This window comes from Neopsephotus bourkii, unplaced genomic scaffold (assembly GCF_033783945.1).
Source record: "Neopsephotus bourkii isolate Nb327-2 ecotype Australia unplaced genomic scaffold, CSIRO-AGI_Nbou_v1 NB_1447, whole genome shotgun sequence".
Lineage (NCBI taxonomy): Eukaryota > Metazoa > Chordata > Aves > Psittaciformes > Psittacidae > Neopsephotus > Neopsephotus bourkii.
Genome location: NW_026901924.1, coordinates 357906 through 380693, shown reverse-complemented (window position 1 = coordinate 380693; position 22788 = coordinate 357906). Strand labels below are relative to the sequence as shown.

At 43.9% G+C, this 22788-nt stretch overlaps 1 protein-coding gene across 3 annotated transcripts in view; it reads right to left on the bottom strand.

The window, feature by feature from the left end:
• Positions 1–22788, bottom strand: part of SVEP1 (sushi, von Willebrand factor type A, EGF and pentraxin domain containing 1) — a 128493-nt gene that overhangs the window by 8827 nt on the left and 96878 nt on the right. Inside the window, exons 37-46 of one of the 3 annotated variants that reach the window (XM_061368812.1) lie at positions 21705–22377; positions 17541–20320; positions 16035–16260; positions 14785–14940; positions 13485–13548; positions 12593–12766; positions 10225–10398; positions 8181–8354; positions 6567–6743; positions 5494–5664 (exon numbers count right to left, since the gene is read on the bottom strand). In XM_061368812.1, coding sequence (XP_061224796.1) covers positions 5494–5664; positions 6567–6743; positions 8181–8354; positions 10225–10398; positions 12593–12766; positions 13485–13548; positions 14785–14940; positions 16035–16260; positions 17541–20320; positions 21705–22377 — 4769 coding nt within the window. The remainder of the gene's footprint in view (positions 1–5493; positions 5665–6566; positions 6744–8180; positions 8355–10224; positions 10399–12592; positions 12767–13484; positions 13549–14784; positions 14941–16034; positions 16261–17540; positions 20321–21704; positions 22378–22788) is intronic. The other 2 variants (XM_061368809.1, XM_061368810.1) reach the window with 2 other exon arrangements.

The window sequence follows — 22788 nt, the reverse complement described above, 5'->3', positions numbered from 1 at the left end:
GCTATAGCTTGGAGTCTCTTGAAATGAGACCAAAGCTTTTGCCATTTTGTTTCTCCATCTCAAGAGCCTTCCCATCAAATGTCAGCTGATAATGAGAATGGGAAGGGACCCAAGGCCCTGGCAGGTTTACAGAAGTTGCAGTATTTTAACAGGTATTTTGAACAGATTTTATTATAATGGTGGTTATGACTACATAGACAGCTTGTCTGGGTGTTGGCTAAAGCAGAACAGTGTGCCAACCAGAATTCTTCTGTGCAATGAAAAATTATGAAAGTTAAATCAAAAACCACTTAAAGCTTTGTGTGATCCACACCACTTAAACAATATCCCATGAATGTATAATAGGATGTGAGGTAAAAGGTTTGTGCATAAATAATATCCCATGTTAAATCAAAGCCCATGAAAAATGGCCTCTGAAATGTATTTTCTCTTTCTGTGTCGATGGAGAAGATGTGGATTATTCGTGAGTTACAGAAATCACTTTGGAATTCCAGCTCACTCAGTGATCCAGGATCTCAGGCAGAAATAGGCTTTTCCTGGATTTCTGCCCAGCCCCTGGTTGTGAAACTGAATGAGACAGTATCATCCCTAGGTGTGCACTTGTTATACACCAATTCAGGCAGACACAGACTCTGTGTCTGTAGCTGTGGGGATTATTCTTCACTTGACAGACAAGACTAGAGAAAGGCTTGGGGCGGGAAGTTAAGCTGGGATCTCATGCTCTTTTTCTGCTATTGTGAAAGCAGTCAGGGCAAATGCAGTCCTGCTGTGCTGGGGAGAGAATGGGAACCATTAATTATGAGCTCAGTTATTGGTAGTAGATCTCACATCCATGGTATCAATCCTATTCTTTGAGATCCCCTTGTTGAGATCCATGCCAGAGAATTATCTCCATGGACACAAAAAGCATTACACCTCTGCAAGACAAAATGTGTAAGAAGGGGAAAATATAATTTCTGTATCTGTTCTCATCTTTGCCAAAAAGCTTTCCTGTGGTTGCAAGCAAACAATTTCCTCCATGTCTCTGTTGCCCTCTCACAATGCTCTTCTACGCTGACAGGGTATGAACTTTTTGGTTGGCAGTTCCACTCTGACCACTCTCACCACTCTGACCACAGCAAGATGTGGGCAGAGGGCAAAGAGACAACACAGATTTTAGATCATTTCAGAGAGAAAAAAAAGGAGTCAGACAAACTGTGCGCATGTGTGCAGCCTGCTGAGTCCTGCAGGTGTTTGTGATTGGTGGACCCAGGATAATACTTCTCACCCTGAAACTCAGATCAGAACCTGGCCTGGAACCCCTAACCAGCAGTGATTCAGGCAAGTGCAGCAGTGGTGAGAGCTCTCCCAAAGAAGCTAACGACGTCTCCTTTTTAATTACAATATTTACATTAACAAACCTGTTCAACTGGGCCAGAACATTTCAAGAAGGTTTAGAACACATTAGCAACCAGCTCACAGAGCCAAAACCCAGAAATGCAGTGTGAGTCATTACACTGAGTGCTTTCATGCCGCTTCTGATGTAGCCCACAAAGGCTTGGATCCTGTACACCTTTTGTTAGGCAAATCCTCAAATGAATTATACAGCAGTTTTGAAAGATTACTTTGACATGTGTCATGAAAACACAGGCCACTCCTCTCAGAAACATTGTTAGTCCTTTTTAGTTCCTCTTTTAGTCCATTTCAGTTCCCCTTTCAGGTGAAAAGAGGGGGTGGATATTGTTCTTCCTCTCCCTTTGTACACCAAAGGGCAGGTTATTCTGCTTTGTTCTCCTGCGCTACACCCTGACAATCTGTCCACCTCATCTCTTAGTTTTTTAAGTAATTTTCCGTAAAACTTATTCCTCTGAACAGTCGCAAGTAGACTCAATAGTGTTGCAAATAGGAAACATGTTTTACAGTGCTTTGCAGATAGTTACTGCTTCCAGGCTGATAGTAACCAGTGGAAAGAACCTCTCTGCAGAAAAATACAGCCCTTGCATAAAATAGGGTTCTGTGTAACTAACAAATATTAAATAAGCATAAAAAGTAAAGCTGGTGATACTAAAGGGGCAGCTGAAGAATCAAAATCATGACAATCTGAAGAGATAATATGCAAATATTTTTTCTAATGAATTCAAGCTTAGGTGGGGTAGCTGTCATGCAGAGATCCCTTTAATTCTGTAGCCATCACAGTTTAGACAGAAATGACACAATACTCGGCAAACTTTTCAGAAAAGGCTCAGTGCTTTGGGAGTATAAATTCAGGACTTTTGATACCTCTTGACACATGAAGTAATTCAGGTGCTTTTACTGTGCATCTCTATTTGGCTACTTGACGGGTGATTCTTCAGGGCAGTGACAAACCATGGGCACATAATCAGGAGAAACCTGTTTTTTCAGGAGCATCTTCTTTTCCTGAAACTCCTGTTCAGGATTGACAAGCCTGGTTCTCTGGTTCTGAGTCTCCTTAAAATCACCTATAGATATGTGATTTTTAGGCAAGACAATTGCAACTATACAGAATTCTGAGTGCCTGCTTTCATACAGCAGGGCAACTAAGCTTGTTTAGGTCTTAGCACTCACAGTATCTTGAAGGCCAAAACTCATTAAAAAGAAAACAAAACAGTGAGGGGACCCTGATTGGTCAGGCTTAGCTCAGTGCAGAATTCTCCCTCTCCAGAGAGTTTCTGACCTAAACAAAAATCACAGAATCATAGCATCAGCTAGGTTGGAAAAGACTGTTAAGGCCATCAAGTCCAACCATAACCCCAGGACTGCCAAGACCACCACTAAACTATGGCACCATACCATGAGGGCCTCATCTTTAGAGTTTTTGAACACTTCCAGGGATGGTGATTCCACCACCGCTCTGGGCAGCCTGTTCCAATGCCTGAGAACCCTCCTTGTAAGGAAATTTTTCATAATATACAATCTAAACCTCTCCTGGAGCAGCTTGAAGCCATTTCCTCTTGTCCTATCACTTGTTACTTGGCAGGAGAGACTGACCCAACCTCACTCCATCCTCCTTTCAGGTAGTTTGTAGAGAGCAATGAGGTCCCCACTGAACCTTCTCCTCTCCAGACTAAACACCCCCAGTTCCCTCAGCCACTTCCCATCAGACTTGTGCTCCAGACCCTTCACCAGCTTCTTTATTGCTGTTCTCTGGACCTGCTCCAGCACCTCGAAGTCTTTCTTGCAGCGAGGGCCCAGAGCTGAATACAGGATTTGAGATGCGGCCTCACCAGTGCCCAGTACAGGGGGATGATCACTGCCCTGGCCCTGCTGGCCACACTATTGCTGATACAGGCCAAGATGCTGCTGGCCTTCTTGGCTGCCTGGTCAGAAGCTAGCTTATTTTCAGCAGCTGTCAGTTGGCAACCCCAGGTCCTTTTACATGAACAGCTTTCCAGCCACTCTTCCCCAAGCCTGGAGCAGTGCATGGGGTTGTTGTGGGCCAAGTGCCTTTTTGACCCTCATACCATTGGCCACAGCCCATCGATCCAGCTTGTCCTGATCCCTCTGCAGAGCCTTTCTACCCTTCAGCAGATCAGTACTCCCACCCAACTTGGTGTGGTCTGGAAATTTACTGAGCATGCACTCAGTCCCTTCATCCAGATCATCAATGAAGATATCAAACAACACTGGCCCAAACACTGAGTCCTGAAGGACACCATTAGGGATGGATCGTCAGCTAAATGTGACACCATTCACCACCACTTTTTGGACTCGGACATCTGGCCAGTTTCCAACCCAGTGAAGAAGACACCTATTCAGGCCATGAGCAGGCAATTTCTCCAGGAGAACACTGTGGGAGACAGTGTCAAATGCTTTACTTAAGTCCAAATAGACAATGTCTACAGCCCTTCCCTCATCAACCAGGCAGGTCACCTTAGCATAGAAGGAGATCAGGTTGGTCAAGCAGGACCTGCCCTTCATGAACCCATGCTGACCGAGCCAGATCCCTCCGCTTTCCCATATGTGCTTTATGGTCACACTCAGGATGATCTACTCCATGACCTTCACTGGCACCGAGATCACTGACGAGCCCGTAGTCTTCTGGGGTCTTCCTTCCTGCCCTTTTTTCAGAGAGGTGTCAAATTGGCAAACCTCAAACCCTCTGGGGCTTGCCCACTAGACAAGGACTGCTGATAAATGATGGAGAGTGGCTTAGCAAGCTCCTCTGCCAGCTCTTTCAGCACTCTTGGGTGGAATCTATTCAGCCCCATAGACTTGTATACATCTAAGTGGAGCAGGAGGTTGCTAACCATTTCTTCCTGAATTAAGGAGACTTCAATCAGCTCCCCATCTCTGGCATCCAGCTCAGGGAACTGAGTACCCTGAGGATGGCTGGTGTCACTATTAAAGACTGAAGCAAATAGCCAAGTAGGGAGGAAGCACTGTTGCTTCTATGGGGAGCTGAGACTTGCAGGAGAAGATGCAGACCTGACAACTTGGATGTGGGCTTTAATGTTCCCAGGTGAGCATTCTGGCACCTTTTCTCTTCTGTTGGAGTTCTTAAGCTAAGGGAATGAGGCTGATAGTGACTGGCTACTGATATGCCCTGAGGTTTTTTTGCTTTTAATACTCACTTTTCTAAGCAAAATACCTAACCATAGTATGGTTGCTGTTACACCACCTGTGATAAGAATTCAGGCTGCAGCTAACTCATTGCTCTATAGCTACCCAGCAGCAGCAAGCTAGTCAAGCTTCTGATGCAAAAATGGCATATGGGAAAGTATTTTTCCATCAAAGCTCTGTGATCCTGAAACCTTTTTGCTATGCCTCATCCTTGGTTTTAAGTTAGTGTTTGAAGAGATTATATTTAACTGTTTAGTTTATCATGTCATCTATGATTTGTATTTATTTCCCCCATTTTCTGTTAAAAATTTTTTATCTGAATCTTCTGCATGAAAGAATGAATTCCGTAATTTAAACAAACCAGAAAGTGACATTTTCCAGCTGGTACGGCAAGGGTGGAAAGGCTAGACTTTGTCTTTGCCATTTGTTAGAATCATGAATTTTTTGCAGTACTTGGTCTGTATTATTTAGTGGGCTGTATCAACCAATCCTTAAGTATTTTATTGCAAAACAATTTTCAGGAGTGGTCATGCTCTAAACACAGTGAGAGGCAAAGCAACCACTCAGTCTCTTTGTTTTTCTGAAGTGCTTCATCTTTGTGAAAACTTACTGGCAGCGCTTATCTGAAACAGCTCAATGTCAGAAAAATGACTGGTTCTGTCACTTTCTCATAGAAGATGTGAGGCGAGCGTATCTTAGGTGCGGGGTACAACATTGTATCAAAGTGAACTAAGATTAGCAAGGACTAAAGAGAATTGTGGACGCCTTGTCTTCCACTTGGAAATAAAGCAACATCCCGCACTTTAAAATGCACTGGGTGAAACTATGACTGTACTGAAACTACCAAAAAATTTCATTTTTGTCTTTATGGGAGCTAGGATGACACGTCTGTGCTTATGGCAAGATATACTGCTGTGCATAAAAAAGACTTACCTTTGCAGATAGGTGGTGTTGTCCATGTTCCATTTTCTAAACAAATGCTCCGCAGGGGCCCCTCCAGCATGTACCCACTGTAGCATGAATAGGTAACCATGTCTCCATACTGATAGAAGCTACCACGAATCAGAGCATTCTCTGTGTGAGCTGGGGGGCCGCAAGATATCTCTAAACAAAAGAAATCACCCAGAGGCTGGTGAGCTGCAATAGTTTTAAATATGATAGTTTCTAACCCTGGACACGGTGCTGTGGACAAAGGACCTGGGAGGTGCCAGAGAGACACCTCTGGTGAGAAACTGGTAAGCAGGACTTCATGGTACACTCACCTCAAGATTCTCAGTGAGAATCTGTATATAGACCCAGTGAGCAGGGAGATGACCAGGAATAGCAGTTTCAGGTAACGCAACAATAGCTATATCCACCATACAAACCAGAAACTTTCAGATGGTCCCAAGGATATATATGAGACTGGGTTTGTAGAGTGAGGTGATGTCATTGTCTGAACTAAACAAAATTGCCTGCAAGAAGCCAAAAAGCTTTCAGACATGCCTGCAAAAGGACACTATGTCTTCTGTCAGTGTCAATAAACACAGTAAAGGGCAGCACCTCTCCCTACAACAGCTGTCTCCACCACCCATAATCTCACAGAAGTAATTCTCAGAATATTTAGGGTATACAACAGCCTAATCCCAGCTCCGGTGCTTGCAAAAGGTAAACTGAGAAGAAAATTACAGTCGGGCCTAGTATATAGTGGGACAAATGCTCATGGGGCATCAACCCACACAGACATATTCTGAATCCTTTTAAAGAAATAGTACTGTTACAAAAAAAAGAGGAAACAGCTCTTCTGGGGAACTTCTTAGGTCACCTTTATATGCCTGAATCTCCTGAAGCAATCCATCTCTTCAAATGGCAGTAACAGACAAAAGTTCTCTTCTCCCAGAATGACTGCACCTAGGTGGAGAGCTCTGCTGACAGGTCCATGCTGTCGCTCTCCTGTGTGACGCAGTTGTGGTTACGAGCCCTCTGGAGAATACCAAGCCCTGTGGAACTGTACCTTATGCACTTACTTTCACACTTAGCTGTGGCTGCAGTCCAAGTCTCATCAGCATTACAGGTGATCACAGACTGTCCTTTCAGTTGGTAGCCTTCTCTGCACTTGATGGATATGTTCTGACCAACATAAAAATCCACTTCGGACAGAATGGCATTCTCAGGGATTATGAAAGGAACAGGACAAGGGTTTGCTGTTCAAAGAAACGGTGCGAGGGAAAAGGAGAAGGGAAGGAAAAGGATATTTTAGAATGGTTTCTGCAAATTTCAAAATCAAATCATATAAAAAGCAATAGAAACGGATTCTGGGCACAAGTCCAATTTGTAAAATAATAGATTTGCAACATAAAATAATAAAAATAGAAGGTTTGATGCTGTGTTGACAGATGGCTTGCTACCATACTCTACTCATGTCAGTAGAAGATATACTAAGGATTTAATAGGGGAATATCCTAATTGTTACAATCAAACCATTCTCCCTTGTTCTTCCTGTTTACCATAACTTTACTACAAAAAAAAGGAACCAGACCCATCCTACTTCTTGTTCTGAGGGGCTGGATCAATCAAGAGCAGCAAAAATACAGGTGTCTGAGCAGAGACTTACAACAACATTCATTAGGGTTTAGAATTTTTGATATTCTTATTTATTGCTGGCTGTAGGCTTGATGAGCTACTTTTGCATGGAATATTGATCTCATTATGAATATGGAAAAGGTTGGACTCTATATACAGCAGAGATTGATGCCAGTTTTCTGAAACTAAAATCCTATGAGTCCTTTGCAATACAAGAATTAAGTGTCTCAATTAACCACCTTAAGACTACAGTGGATCTTAAAATTAGTTACAGACACATACAGCCACAAGGAAAGGTGTGTGTGCACAATGCACATGTGCATAAGGTGCTCCTTCACAGAGTAATTTACACAGCCGTGAAGTCCAACCTCTGCAAAGCAGGGCCAACAAAGAGGTTTCTCTGGGACTTGACCAGGTGAATTTGAATATTGGCAAGGAAATATCAAGTCCTCTCTGGGTCCCTGCTCCTGTGTTTGAATGCTGTGATGGTGTAAAGTTTCTTCAAATACATAACTGGAATTTCTTTTGTTGCAACTTTGCATTCATAGCCTCTCAGCCTATCACTGTGCACCTCTGAGAAGAGTCTGGCTCTTTTTCCTCTGCATTCCCCCAGTAGACAATTGTAGACACAATAAGGTCTCCCTTTTGCCTTCTTCAAACTTCTTTTACTTGTTTCTCATACATTATGTGGTCAGCTACAACTGACTCCATTTTATATCAGCTTTCCAACTAAAGGGAACTACGCAGAACACAGCTTGTTCTTTTACTGTCACAAAAACCCACTCAGACAAGATTAACACGTCTCAGTAACTGCTTCCTTTGTTCCTCTGTAAAAATGTGTTGCATACCAAGAGATCTTCCAACGTAGGCCAAACCAATTATTTAAACTACAAGTGACAAATACTGGCCACTCCAGAAATTACAGAAGAAAATTACAGTACATTTCCACAAAGATCTGCAGAATTTGCTCTCATTTATTGTCGTTTTAAATGAAGAGCAGCCTAGCCTTTTGTGCTTACAAACTGAGAGCACTTTTTCAATATAAAGCAAACACACACGTTTGCAGAGAGGCAAGGGATTACTCCATCTTCCATCTCTTGTGCACTCTGCTGCAGGTTCCCCCTCCAAGCTGTATCCCCTCTCGCAGAAATATGTTATTGTACTTCCAAATGTATTGTTTTCATAAATTGCCTTCCCATTCAGCAAGGAAACTGGAACTTTGCATCTGGTCTCTGCAAAGTAAGAGCTCTTATTAATTCCACTTGATATTAGACCTAAACTTCAACAATTCCTGAATTACATAATATATTTAAAAGTAGAAGCCACAGACTAATAAATCATGAAGAGTATTGATGAGAGTTCAGTAGCCCTGGAAATGAAACGTAGCCAACCTAGGGAAGGAGCTCCACCAAGTGACAGAGAAAAGCCACAGCTGCATATTTTTAAAGTCAGCAAAAAGTGGCAGTGCTGGAGAGGACACATTTTTTAGTTCACACTGGATCAGAACATGGAAATGCTTCCTTTTTGACACTGAGAAATACCCCAGAAACTTTCAGCCCTTTGCACCTTCCTTTTCATCTTACAAGTAATACCAGTGAGATGCAGGATAGGTTTGGTGCAAGCTGCTGACACTGATATTAGTAGTGGCTCCCCTCAGCATTCTCAGCTGTGTTTATCAAGCCAGCAGGCAGAGAGTCCAAACTGAGTTATTACTGCTACACAAGAGACTCTGTTCCGTGTCCCATTTTCCATTCGATTTTCCTAGGTGGTCTGTGTAATGGGATGACTGAAGATTAAACTTTCAGAGAGAGACAAGGCCATCAGGGAAGAGGAAAAGGGGAGCTGGTGAAATAGCTATGCTCAGTGTTGTTCAAGATGGTCTTCTTGATATCTGTTCAGCACTGGTAGTGTGTGACTTTTCTTAGGTGCCTGACTAGGTACTAGAGACCTCCTCTGACATGGATGACCCCTAGCAGCTTTCCAGATTGCTGCTATAAGGAATCTGCAATGCATTAGGCACTGCTGGGCACAATGATCTCTGCATTTTGTGGTTTCCCAACACTGTATCTGATGGTCCCTAGCCCTCACACAGTCTTCATGGCTCTGGTGCCAGGACCCTAACCTTCTGTCTTGAATGGAAGATTGTCATCTTCCATTTGGTCTTACTTTGGTGAAGCTGTCACAGTATGCTAGTCCCCTCTGAATCTGTGTGTAGCTGGGTGTGGAGATATCAACATGTCAGCTCCATGAATGAATGCCAGGAGCAGCCAGAAAAGAAAGCAGGATGCTGGATCTAGCATCTAGTTTGGGAAATCTAAGGTACATGCAACAGGGATAACAGCCTGAAAGGAAGTGTGATGGGCAAGAATCAAACTAGCGTGTTTCTGTGAGGAAAGGAAAAGTGTGAAGCCCAAGCTTAGTATTTTCATGGCAAAGAGGCCAGGAATTGAGAACACTCATACTTAAAAGGTAATGATGCTACAATTTAATAAGCTTCTATATAATTTACATTTTGAACCGAGTCATCCAACAATAGTGGCTATCTGTTCAGACTTGGGATTGTGTTGATAACGTTGTTTCCACCCACTCCACATGACACATACAGGTCTCGCTTGGCACTCATTCTGCTGAGGGAGCACCTCAAAGCAGTCATTTGCAAAATCATACATTCATGGTGTTTATTCATGTGAGGATTGTGGAGATCAAAGGCTGAACTATTGAGACTGTCCTTGGTGCCCAAAGACCAGGAAAAGAATAACAACTTAATAATTGACTACAGAAGGCTGCTGGGAGAAAAGTTACTTGTCCTTGCAGCCTATCACCTTTTGTTAGGGGTTTGATTTTCGGAGATGGCAAGTAACCTCATCTCTCATTTAGCTAGTTAAGTTGCAGATGAAAACACTAGGAAAAATGTCCAAGCTCCTTCTGGCTTGGAAACAGTGTTCCCTGTGACACATTTTGTTTTTCAAGCAACTTTTATGATGCATATTGCAGAACTTTTTCCCCAAACCAGATTTATGATAATATGATATGTGTGCGCAAGAGAGGAGCTACTGCTTATCCCGGATCAGTGTGTACCAGGCCATGAAACTGAACAGTTACCTTCACATGATGGCAATGGCTTACTCCAGCTCCCATTGGCAAGACATGTGATATTCTGGGGCCCGACAAGATGGTATCCAGAGTTGCACACAAAGGTCACGTTACTCCTGTATGTGCTTCCTGTAGAAATGGCCTCTGCTTTTTCTACGGAGGGATGCAGTCCACAAGTAATTCCTATGAGGAAAGAAAACTTTCTGGCTTTATGTAGGCAAGGAAGGCCTTTCTGCCTTATCTGTTATACACTGACAGTTCTGCTCACACACTGAATCAATGGAAAGATGGGAAGAGAGCAGCTGTGAAGTATTATATGGAAAAGGGTTATACAATGCCTTGCCTTTCCTCTCTCCTGGGGTTCAGGCTGCAGGCACCTGAGAGAGAATGTGCCCAAATGTATCTGATGGTATTATAAGCTATGAGGTGTTGTAGGCTTAAATTATAGGTTTAAACTAACAATAGTGTGTGTAGCTTTAAACTAACATAGTAAAGTAGAGCAAACTGTTCTAACTTGCTAACATGTAGGGAGTAAGGAATATCTGTCTGACAGGGGAAGGAACATCAAGGGATAACAACTAAGGAGACAGTAAATATGACCATGGATGCCAGCCTTCAAGACGGCAGAGTGGTGGCCAGTGTGGAGCAAGACTGGAACAGAACAAAAGCAAGGACATACCACTGCTAATTCAGCACTAGGACCTTGTAAGCATGCACTAGCACTGAGGTCATGCAGTAAACACAGTGAGAAAGACTATAAGTGACCGTCAGAGACCCCTACTCAGCAAGAAAGTGCATGTGTAATTCGAATGCAAACATTACAATTAGTTCCCGGAAAATCTCATGTATATGTAAATAATTTCCTGGAAAGCTGTAAACATGCATGAGTGTCCTGGGTTTAGCAGCAGCAGTCATTTTTTCTCCTTCTTGGTAGCTGGTGCAGTGCTGTGTTTTGACTTTTGGGCTGGGAACAAAGCTGATAAAAATGATGTTTTGGTTTGGCCAAGGACTTTGTGAGCCTCATGCTCTGCCAGGGAGGAGGGGAAGCTGGGAGAAAGCAGAGACAGGACACCTGACCCAAACTGCCCAAAGAGGTATTCCATACCACAGCACGTCATGCCCAGGGGGGAACTGGGAGTTACCTGGAAGGACAGGGGGTCTGCCGGGTCGGACCTGTTGTTCTGCAGGTGGTATTGTACTCCTTTCCCTTGCTATTTTCTCTTATCATTGTCGTCGTTGGTGGTAGCGGTGGTGATTTGTATTGTACACTGGTTGCTGGACTGTTCTTATCTCAGCCCGTGGGAGTTGCATTCTTTCGATTCTCCTCCCCATCCCTCTGGGAGCAGGGAAGGGGGGGCAGCCCCTGGGGAGGGGGAGGCTAATGTGGGCCTCGATTGCTTCCAGCCTGGCACCACTCACTGGGAGTGAGTGCACAAGTTGTCTGGCTGGGGTTAAACCATGACAATGAGTATGCTAAATATATAGCTGGCAAGTGATGGGTGAGCTCACCTTTGCAAAACTATTCACATGTGTGCCCAGAGCTGCAATAAAGAATGCCTCCTTTCTAAAACTCCAAATCTAGTCCTAGAGAGTTTATCTGACTGACTTTTACAGTAACAGCATGTTCAGAGTGATCCAGAATATTTCTCCAGAGCAGGCCAGAAGGTGCATTTGAAGTCTCCTTTTTTGCTTTCTGTACAGTGGCAGGCAACCTTCAGATGTGCCCAAGAATAAATGACAGTAGTGAAGAAAGATCTTGCTCCCCTGTCCCACAATTACTGTGGAGACCAGGCAAACTTTTCAAAGGTGGGAGAGAAGAATGCAAGGGGTAGGACTACAACATCACCATGAGAAGGTGGAAAATGATTCATCAGTAGAGACTAAAATCTTGGCATTTCCTTTATAAGCTGTATGAAATAAGTCATAAATCCTTCTTTGCATGCTCCTGCAATTTTCACCTTCTGCATCACAGAGAACCAAGATTTGATCCTAGGGACCAGAGTCCTGACCTCCAGACATACAGAGCGGGCAGGACATATTAGCCTCGGCATAGCAGAGAAGACCCATCCCAGCACATAGTGTTGAAGGCCCTGCACACCACAATGGAGAGCACAACAAATACAGCAGACCACGCTCCTCCCTTACCTACCTGAGCATGACTCCATGCTTGTACCATTTTAATGGGCCAAAAGGAGCTCCCTTCAGATCAGAGAGGAACTGTCACTGAGAACTTCTCTGCTAGCTTTTCCCCTGGCTCCTCTTGTCATAGCCCTCCAGCTGGAGGGGGAGACTGGGAGGAAGCCAGAAAAAGCACTCTCTCGCTTTGTTCTCTGGCTCTCCTGAAAGCTACCACCATGTTGCTGTGCTTGCTACTTACGTATGCATGAAGGGGCAGAGGGGCTCCACTTTTTGTCAACGTGGCAAATCCTTCGGCTTGGTCCCTGTATCTCAAAGCCAGGGTCACAGCTGTAAAATACCTCGCTGCCAAGCAGGAACTCCTCTCCTTGAACAGATCCATTTTCTACCATGTCTGGGAGCCCACATGAAACCCCTGTAACATGAGAAATTTGTTCCAATAAGACATAATGCATATGTTGTATCCAGTTCACAGCTCCTCCACGGGTTTTACTCTGAGAAACAGGGAAAGAAGACAGTTTATCTGAGCATTCCCAGCTATTTGCGCCTGTGTAGAAGAACAATATCATGCTTGGTGCTTCTAGTTCCTGCTAAAAGGCAAAATCCATTGTGACTGTGATGGCAGGAAGCCTCATGAAATTCCACTGTAGCCACTTACAGCCAACAGCTGATGTCCATGTAAGTATTTATGTGGATATCTCCTCTTTTGGCACTGCAGTCACTGGGCATCAGACATCTCACAGAAGTGAAAAACCTTTGGGAGTGAGTATCCACAGAGTTACACTTGAGGACGCTAAATACCTGTGACTCCTGGCAACTAATATATTCAGAGGTCCTCAGTAATCCCAGAAATCATGACTCAAGCATCAGAACTATTCAAATTTGGAAACTGTCTGCACAGCTTACTTAGGGGTACAGGAGCAAGGCAGAAAGGTGTAGTGATTTCCTTCATATTATTGCCTGCACGCCCCAGCAATTCTGCGGCTCTTCCAGGATGTTATCGATGGCACTTACCAAAATTTTTAAGCAAATGCAGACAGTATGAGTAATAAGGGAAAATGAACATTAGTGTTTCCTGTTGTATAATTGTGTAACTTGACCAACAGTAATTTATAAACTTAGGTGAGGCATACTTCTGCAAACCGGCACTGTGCCACTCCAGAGCTTGTCTTCCCGGCAAGTCCGTTCTGTATCACCCTGTGAAACAAAAGAAAATGCTCAAAGAACAGCTTTACTTTGTCAGCTATTCTCTCCCATCAACTCTAGTATCCAGCAAGGCCAGGACGTTTTCCCTCCATGTGCAACCCATGTAAAGAGATAGTTAATTGCTACAGCTCATATCTAGTAACAGAGTTTAGGGTACGACTCCGTCCTGCTTATAAACCAAAAGTTTGTGGGACCTGTTAATCAGTTCTCTTTTACTTCTCCTGAAGCATCAATTTTCTTGTCAGTTTTACCATGCTTGTTCCTATGAATGTATTACAATGACAAACTTTCCCCTTCCATGACTCACAGAAAAATCTAACTAGTGTTTTTTTCAACACCAGTACAAGGTTGTGTTTTATAAATATACCATACTGATTTTGACCATAACCCAGACAACTCATTCTTTGAATTTGCTTATAAATAGTTATTTCTTTCTTAAATATAAGCTTTATAGCCAATCTAATAGCCAAAAATTGATTTCTTATTTTATTCCAAGACATGAAGAACAACATCTAAATTTGTCTCTTGAAGTAATGTGCTTTCATTACAAAGCAAATCCATTGATAAGGGCAGCTATTTGACATGTTGTTTGGCATCACACACAATGGAATTTGCTCCCCAAACGAAAAAAAACAGTACTTCTCTTCAACGGCGGGAAAACAGACTGACACTAGGTGGCGAAGCTGGAGTACAAAGCTCGGGAGGACTTTTGACTGTATGAAAGTACTGGCTTATTACCTCCAAAGATTACTTGCAACAGCAATTCTACCTATCTGACTATGAACCCACCCCTTCATCCCCAGTGGTATTACATACATGACAAATAAAATTCATTGTTATCTAAGCATTCTCTAAACTCTGCTCACTTTCATACTGTGAGACTGAGTGAATTCACTCCTGACTGGGTGAATTGAAGAGAGCACTACATGAGAAAGTAACTCTTCGGTTCTTTGTGGTAACAACTATATATAATGCTGCATCTGTAGAGGGCTGAAACAACCTTCAGCTAAAACAAACAAACAAGCGAACAAACCAAAGCACTGGACTATCCCAGACATACCAGGAGCCTTCCTACAGAACGTAACCACAACAGCAGATAGCCAACTTCTGCGGCAGTTAAGAGAATATATCAGTATGTACCACACACAGTACATTCTCACAGTCATCACGTAAGAACTGAAAATGACAACTAAAGGCTCAGAATGCTGGAGATTTGAGCTTGCTTACTTGTAACTCATAGCCAGAATCACACTTATAAAGAACCACATCTTTGTAATTGTATCTAGTGCCAACCACAAATCCATGGTCTGGAGACTCTGGGGCCCCACAGGACACAGGAATGCAGATATCATCAGAGAACAGTGGCACCCAAATGCCGCTCTCCTGAAAAATAAATGTAATTAGAAGTGAGAAGGCATCAATTTACATGCTTGATTCATATCTAACTCAAAAAGTTAAGAAATCGTAGTAAAAGAATTCAGTGGCGGTGGATATGCAGGCATGGTTGACACAATATTATCTGTACAATCCTTAATAAAACTCAGTAATTTAATTAACACTTTAGAGATGTCAACACAGACTGGAGCACAGCTTTGGTATGGATGTTCATCTTGGACTTAAAAGACAGAAGGAACAAAAAGTACATGGAGAAATACATGTTTGGAAAAACAAGTTCCCTTCTACAAGATCACAGAATAGCTCAGGAAACACATCAGGAGAAGAATGAAAACTCCAGCTGCCTGATTCCATGACTAAGGGCTTCAGCTGCCTTCCCAAGCTCTCCAAGGGAAGTCAGATACCTGAAGAGATACTTATCAAACGGATCTACTCCTACTTCCACAGATATTTGAAACAGCAAAATGAGGGGGAAATCCTTCCTTATGAAGTGCTGATTCTGTGAAAAAATGCATGCTTAGCTCTTCTCCTGTAAGCAGACTTACTGACTTAAAACAGTCGACTTACAAGCTCTAGCCAAGGTTGTCCATAGCTAATATGACAAGAGATTACAAGCAGAACCGATGAGGATGTTTGCTCTTTAACACACAGAGGATTCCAGTTTCTACAGCTGCACAGTGGATTAAAATGCATGCTGCCTGTTGTTATGGAGAAAAAGAGCTCTGCATGCAATCCTCAAAAGACATTAGAAATCTTAGATATATGAAATACATTTGAAATCTTGGACCTAATTTTTTACAGCCTTGGACATGATTTTTTCCCTGAAATTGTAAAAGGAATGCTTTTCTAAAGGACAGCATTAGTTTTTGATGGAAAAATAAATAATTTCTAGTTCTATATATCTACACATGGAAAACTAACAATTGCTCCTTCTGCACAACAAGGAATCGTATTTATTTTGCAGGACATGATCTAAATTTTTATGTCGTACGCAATTAAGGGCCAAAAGGTAACACGGGCAGGAGGCAGATTCTTGAATTCAACAAAGCCAGCAAAATAAAACAGTGCAAGTAACACTATACCTTGCATGTAGATGTGCTTGCTCCCACCAAAGTATAGCCTTCTACACATGACAAAGTGATGTTTGCGTTCAAAGTGAAGTTGTCCCCAAATACTATTACATGGGTGATATTTCCTGGGAGGGGACACTTTCTGGGGCCACAGGAAATACTTTGAGGAGACCACTGTCCATCTTCCTGGCAAATGCGTACATCCACCTCTGTCATCATTGTGTAGCCTTCCAGGCATCTGAAACACAGCATGAAGACCTGACCACAGAGACACAGCTTGGATGAGCTAATCTGTCATCATTGTGTAGCCTTCCAGGCATCTGAAACACAGCATGAAGACCTGACCACAGAGACACAGCTTGGATGAGCTAATCCGTAACTTACAAAGTCAGACTTTTCAGCATTGGTTGTTCATAAGCACACCTTGGGATTTCTCTGTTATAACCAGGTAACCCTGTAAGAAGCATGCCTGGACTGAGTTTATTCTGTTGCAAAAGCTGGAAGCTTCAGACTTCACCTCTGGCTGCTTCATGCTGCTGCAGCACCACAATGGAAAGTGAGTTCATGGCTCTAGTGCTGAACACTTTAGTGCAGTTCTGGCACTTCACCTCAGTTTTGTAAAGAGGGCTTTTGGTTAGGAAAACAGTCTGACAGTGCCAAGCAATTCTAAGAATGATCTCACTTTCTTCCAAGAACAAACCAAGCCTTAGGCTGACCACAGGCAATTTCCTTACACATTTAAGGCTGATTTGTTCTGTTTCAAATGGTGCTTCAGGAAGAGCAACTCAGTGGCTTGCACGGCTGGGTTCACTAGTAGAAAAGCATATGCAAGCACCCCTTTCACCTTGTTGAAGATGCATGGAAATGACTGATAGCGTTAATTCATCAACATGCCATCTCCCAGTTACGTCCCATACTATAATGTGCTTCTACTGCAAACAAGTACCTCCCCTTCTGCTGAAGAATTCCTCACTTTGGAGAAAGAGTTCTCCACTGTGCATACTTTTGCAAATTAAGAACTGCTTTCTCTCATGTCTGACAAAGGAGTAACTTTGCATCAGTAATACTTACTGACAGTGCAGTGTTCTAGTACACAAACTGGGACAAGAGGGAGATCAGCCCTTCTGTATTACAACAGACATCTGAAGCAAGAGGAAGTTGTAGAAGGGGTGTCAAAAGGGGATAAAAATTGCACATCTTGCTGTCTTCTGCTGCAACCTACCTACTAATAAAACCCGAATGTTCAGACCGTGTTCAAGAGAAAAGCAAAAGGGAAATCGGATGTCAGAGGTGGTGAAATGCAGCCCAACAGGCTGAAATACCTTGTCTGAATTTTGACAGTGGTCCAAATAATATTTTATATGTGCATGGGAACATGGGCTTTGTCTATTTCAGCATGTAATAGGGATTCATTTTTCCTTTGATAACTTGCATTAACTGAGAGTGGATAAACCTTCCATTTTCATTCCTTCAGAGATTTTATGGAAAAAGAATGGCAGCAGGCAGCAGCATTCTTACCTGTACTGGACCTTGCTCCCATAGGTGTAAGTGTTCCCAAGAACCTCTGCGTTTGGCACAGAAGGCGGTGGGCCACAGCTTAACAGCTCACAGCTTGGGTATGGCTTCTTCCAGACACCAGTCTCTGCACAAGTCAGTTCTGGACTCCCCTGCATGACAAAACCTGTCAAGCAGGTATAGATGATGGTGTTTTCATCTGTAGAGCTGCTTCCATTGATACATGTGTTAGGGATGATGGGTGGAGAGCCGCAGGAAATCTGCCCACAGCGAGGAAACCCAGAACTCCACTTGCCAGCTGCCTCGCAGGTGACTTCAGAAGGCCCTAGCAGTTTGAAGCCCTCCAGGCACTGAAACTGGGCACTCCTTCCACAGCTGAAATCTGTACCAAGAATGACCCCATTCTGAATCTGTGGTGAAGGACACAGGCAGGGTAGGCAAGATGGAAGCCTTCCACTCCAGGAGCCATTGGATAAACACTGACGTAATGGATTGCCATGTAGCTCATAACCAGCGAAGCACACATACTGGACAAATTCCCCATATGTAAAGCCTGAACCATTTAGAAAGCCGTGGGAGATGTCTTCAGGAGGTCCACAAATGACTGGCTCACAGTGTGGAGCTTCTGAGTCCCAGGTACCATCACTCTGACAGGTAAGTGTAGACACTCCTTGCAGGCTATAACCTTCATTGCAGTGATAGTGCACTTCTTTCTGAAAGCCAAAATCTGAGCCAGTGATTCTCCCATTGAGGAGAGGCAGCAGTGCAGGGCAGGTCACAGCTTTGCAAACTGGAGGGATTCCACTCCAACTTCCATTTGCAAGGCAGACCCTTCTCCTGTCCCCATCTAACAGGAAACCTTCATTGCAGCTGTATTCTGTATGCCTCTGGAACGTGTACTCCTCTCCAGTCACCTGACCGTTCTTCAAAACTGGTGGTGGGCTGCAGGAAACAGGAATGCAAATCGGTTCACTGCCACTCCATTTCTGGTTCTCTTGGCATCTTCTCTCTGTGGGGCCATTTAACTGGTATCCAGGATCACACTCATAGTATACAACACTCCCATATGTGAAGTTTTCCCCTGTTATATTCCCATTCATAAGCTGGGTAGGTGAGTTGCACATTACTGCTTTGCAGTATGGAGCAGCGTTGCTCCACTGCCGACTTGGCAAACACAGTCGTGTGTCGGAGCCAACAAGTGTGAACCCTGGCTTACAGGTGTACTGCACTGCACTGCCAAGTGTGTTCTCAGTGAAGTGTAAAAAACCATTCTCTGGGGGAGATAACAAGGTGCACTCTATTGAAACACAAGCGGGGGCACTGCCATTCCAAGCCCCATCCTCTTGGCAGGATAGAACAGGGTTTCCCAGAAGCTCGTAGCCAGAGTAACATGAGTATAAAATTATAGTTCCAAATAAGAAAGTGGTCAGCTGCATTGCACTGCCCGCCTTCAAAGAACTTTTGAAGTCTTTCAAACTGTCAGCCACTAATGTATGTGAAAGGGTGGGGCTCTCTGTAATGCTCTCCTGGTCAGAACGCCTTTCCCCATGCCTCACTTGCACGTACTCACCAAAGTCAATGTGGGGAGGCAGGCCACAATCTGTTGGGAGACAGGTTGGTGTGGAGCTAGACCAGCCTGATTCTTCACAGGTCTGCATGGCAAGGCCAGACAGCTGGAAGCCTGGCACACAGCTGTAAATGACCATGGCCCCATAGCTATAATCTGCACCCTCCACAAAGCCATTCTCAATGGGCTGAGGGGGCTGGCAATTTATGGCTTTGCAGGAGGGAACCTCTGTGCTCCACTCCCCTGTCTCTAGGCATCTCAGAGTTTCCTCCCCTTGGAGCTGGAAACCTCTGTCACAGGAATACCTTACAGTCTGCCCATAATGGAAGTTTGTGAATGAGTATTTGCCATTGAGGATCTTCTTAGGCCTTGGGCACTGAATAGGTTTGCAAGCTGGTCTTCCTCCAAGCCATTGGCCATCTTCTCCACAGAGGATAGTTGTGTTCCCTACCAGTTCAAAGCCTGGTTTACATGTATAGAGGGCTGTGCTAAGGAAGGTGAGGCCCTGAACATCAACAATTCCATTCTGAATTTCTTCTGGCTGGGGGCACTCCACAGGAATACATTCTGGCACAGGCAAGCTCCACGAGCCATCAGCCTGGCATCTGATGGTAGACTCTCCTTTCAGTAAAAACCCATCCACGCAGATATATTTCACAGTGCTACCAAAATGAAGGGATGAAGTCAAGGGGTCACCAAAGGGGATGTACGGAGGTGCAGAACACTGTACTACCTTGCAAAAGGGAAAGGAATCATTCCATTGTTGGGAGGGCAAGCATTTCAGCACAGAGGAGCCATGCAAAACATAACCCTCCTTGCAGGAGAACTGTACAACACCAACTTGGTAAGTCACTTCCCTCAAGACCAGCTGGTTTTCTGCCAAGGGTGGCTCTGGACATTTTGTTGGCACACACTTTGGGCTTTGAGTTTTGCTCCATTTCCCAGACTTCTGACATGTCCAAGAAACATCTCCAATCAGTTCATAGCCTTCATTACAGAAAAACTCAACTTTGGAGCCCATATCAAAAGTTTCTCCCTTGGAGTAGCCATGATGGATGGGTGGTGGTTTACCGCAGCTGAGAGGAACACAGGAAGGAGGTGATTCACTGTACCACTGCCGATTGGCTTGGCAGGTAAACACTGAGCTCCCAACCATCTGGTAGCCAGACTCACACTGGTAATTTGCCTTATTCTCAAAGAAGTGTCCAGTTGTTTCCTGCAAAACAGATAAGAAAGGGACACGTCTGAAGATGTGTGACTGGGGCAACAGGAAGCTGTTTTAATTTCTTATGTTCTCTTGGTCTAGCTTCTAGCTGAATCCCAGACAGCAGTAAAGGCTATCTGCAAAGGAATGAATGCAAGTAACTGACACAGAATGTCTTGCCTCAAATAATGCACTCTGCTGTCAGGAAATTTGACAGCAGTATCAAACCAGAAAATTCAAGGCTTAAAGGTAAAAGCTGTAGAACAGTTCTCTGCTTTCCCCCTTCCTAGCCCATGAGGTCAAAATATGTGTAGACACGAAGACAGGAAAGAAATGGGCCAGAAGAAGCTGCCATGAAATGGCCTATTGTTGGTATGATTCTTTAGCCTACCGGTGCTTTCAAGGCTGGAGTCCTCAGATGTACTACTACAAGGAGACGTTTATAAATGCCTAGATATGCATCTACAGTGTCTTGAGCAACCAGCTCAGAAGCCCCTCAAAGTTGCAGACTGAGCTGTGACTGTGGTATTAAAAATGTCTCTGACTGGAAGGAATATCTGGAGGGGTGGTCCTACTTAAGGAAGACACACAGAATGATACCTGTTAATTAGGGGATGTATCTGTGTGGCAGTCTCAACAGAAATTGCTGCTACTGCTGCTGGAAGCCCATGCAGGCAATGGGATGCAACATCCCCCAGTTTTTAGCAAATGCAGATTCCCTGGTAGCTAGACGTAAGGAAGGAAGGGGGGATGTTCAGGAAAAAAAAAAAAAAAAGGCACTTTAAAAATGCAAAGGTTTAATCTTTACAACACTGTTTTTGATCTTCCTTATCACAATATTACCCTTGTGCATCAAAGCACAACACGTTAAGTACTTGTTACAGGTCTGGGCTGCCACAAGGAGATTTTTAACTTTAGGCATTGTTGCAATGTAATCTCATAAGAAAAGAGAAGTTCTGACTTCAGTAAAAAAGTGTGCTTGCATCTAAGGTGATTTATCTATTGCAAATTGTATTCTTTTTATAGCAGTGTAAGAGTAAGTATAGAGTAAGGCTGTGTTGGCAACAGTACTTCAAATGTCTCCAGATGGCACTGGAAAGGCACCCATGGGCCAAACAAATGAAGAGTAAGACATTAAGGAAATCAATTAATTGTCACATTGCCTCTTGAGTCTCCTAACAGAAAACCCACTTTAAGACAGGAAATCCCATGGAAGTGTCCATGTTTTTCAGACATGATTCTGGCGCAAATCCACCTGTTTCTCCCTTTGCATATTAAATCCAGCGATGTCTTCAGTTTTAACAGAAGAGCAAAATAGAAAACCCCAGCAGAAGAAATTGTTAAGTCATACTCAGTTTGCTATAGCACCAGGCAGATGAGAAAACTCATTCTGTACCTCAATAAAGCCATTCTCAAGCTGTGGTGGTTCTCCACATGACACCGGGTGGCATGTGGGCAAACTGCCACTCCAGTTGCCAGTGGCCTCACAGGTCCGCTTCTTCTCTCCCTTGATGTAGAACCCTTTGTTGCAGCTGTAAGCCACCACTGCTCCGAAGCTGTAGTTGGCCCCACTGGCATAGCCATTGCTAATGTGGGGAGGCTCTCCACAGCGAACAGGGATGCACTGGATGCTCAAAGGAGAAGGATTCCACTGGCCCCCTCGAAGGCACTCAATCTTGGCTGAAGTGTTCAGAACAAAGCCTTCCATGCACTTGAAACTCACAATGGAGCCAGCTGCAAATCTAGCTTTACTAATGGACTCCAGGATGCTGTATGAGACGGTGGATGGCTTTTCACAGAAATCAGCTATGCAGTGGGGCATCTCTCTGCCCTCTGGAGGCACCCACTTCCCTTCTGCATTGCAAAGCAGCTGAGAGTTATCAGCCAGGCTGTAGCCATCTGAACAGAAGTAGTAAGCTATATCTCCAAAGAGGCGGTGGCCACTCTCTGGTGATGCATTTTCCACATGGGGTGGCTCATCACAGGATACTGCCAGGCACTGCTGGTGACTCACACTCCACTCGCCACTGGCTAAGCACTCGATGGTTGCTGGGCCAACTAGTGTGTAACTGTGGATAAGGAAACCACATAGGAAGTCAAAAAGACAAGCACTGCCAAATGCTACCTACAGCTTCCTGAAGCCCCTCCAGTACAAGCTTGCTTGCTAGTACCCCAGAAGAGTAAAATTCTTTACAAAAGCTATGATCGACTTCAAAAGGAAAATTGTAAGGCCTACTTGACCATGGGTGAGGTATCACAATGAGAGATATCCTAGCACAGCTTGTGTATATTGCTTCCGTCTTGTCTGTTCATCTGATTACCACTCCTCAACTTCCATTTTGGTTGAAACAACTACAACAAACCTAGTATCATACTGTGACAGTCCATAAGTCCTCAAATAAATGATCCCACCAATAAAATCTTCCCCTTGAGCAGAATTGAATGGAGAAGAGATGAAAAGGCCAAAAGGCCTTTGATGC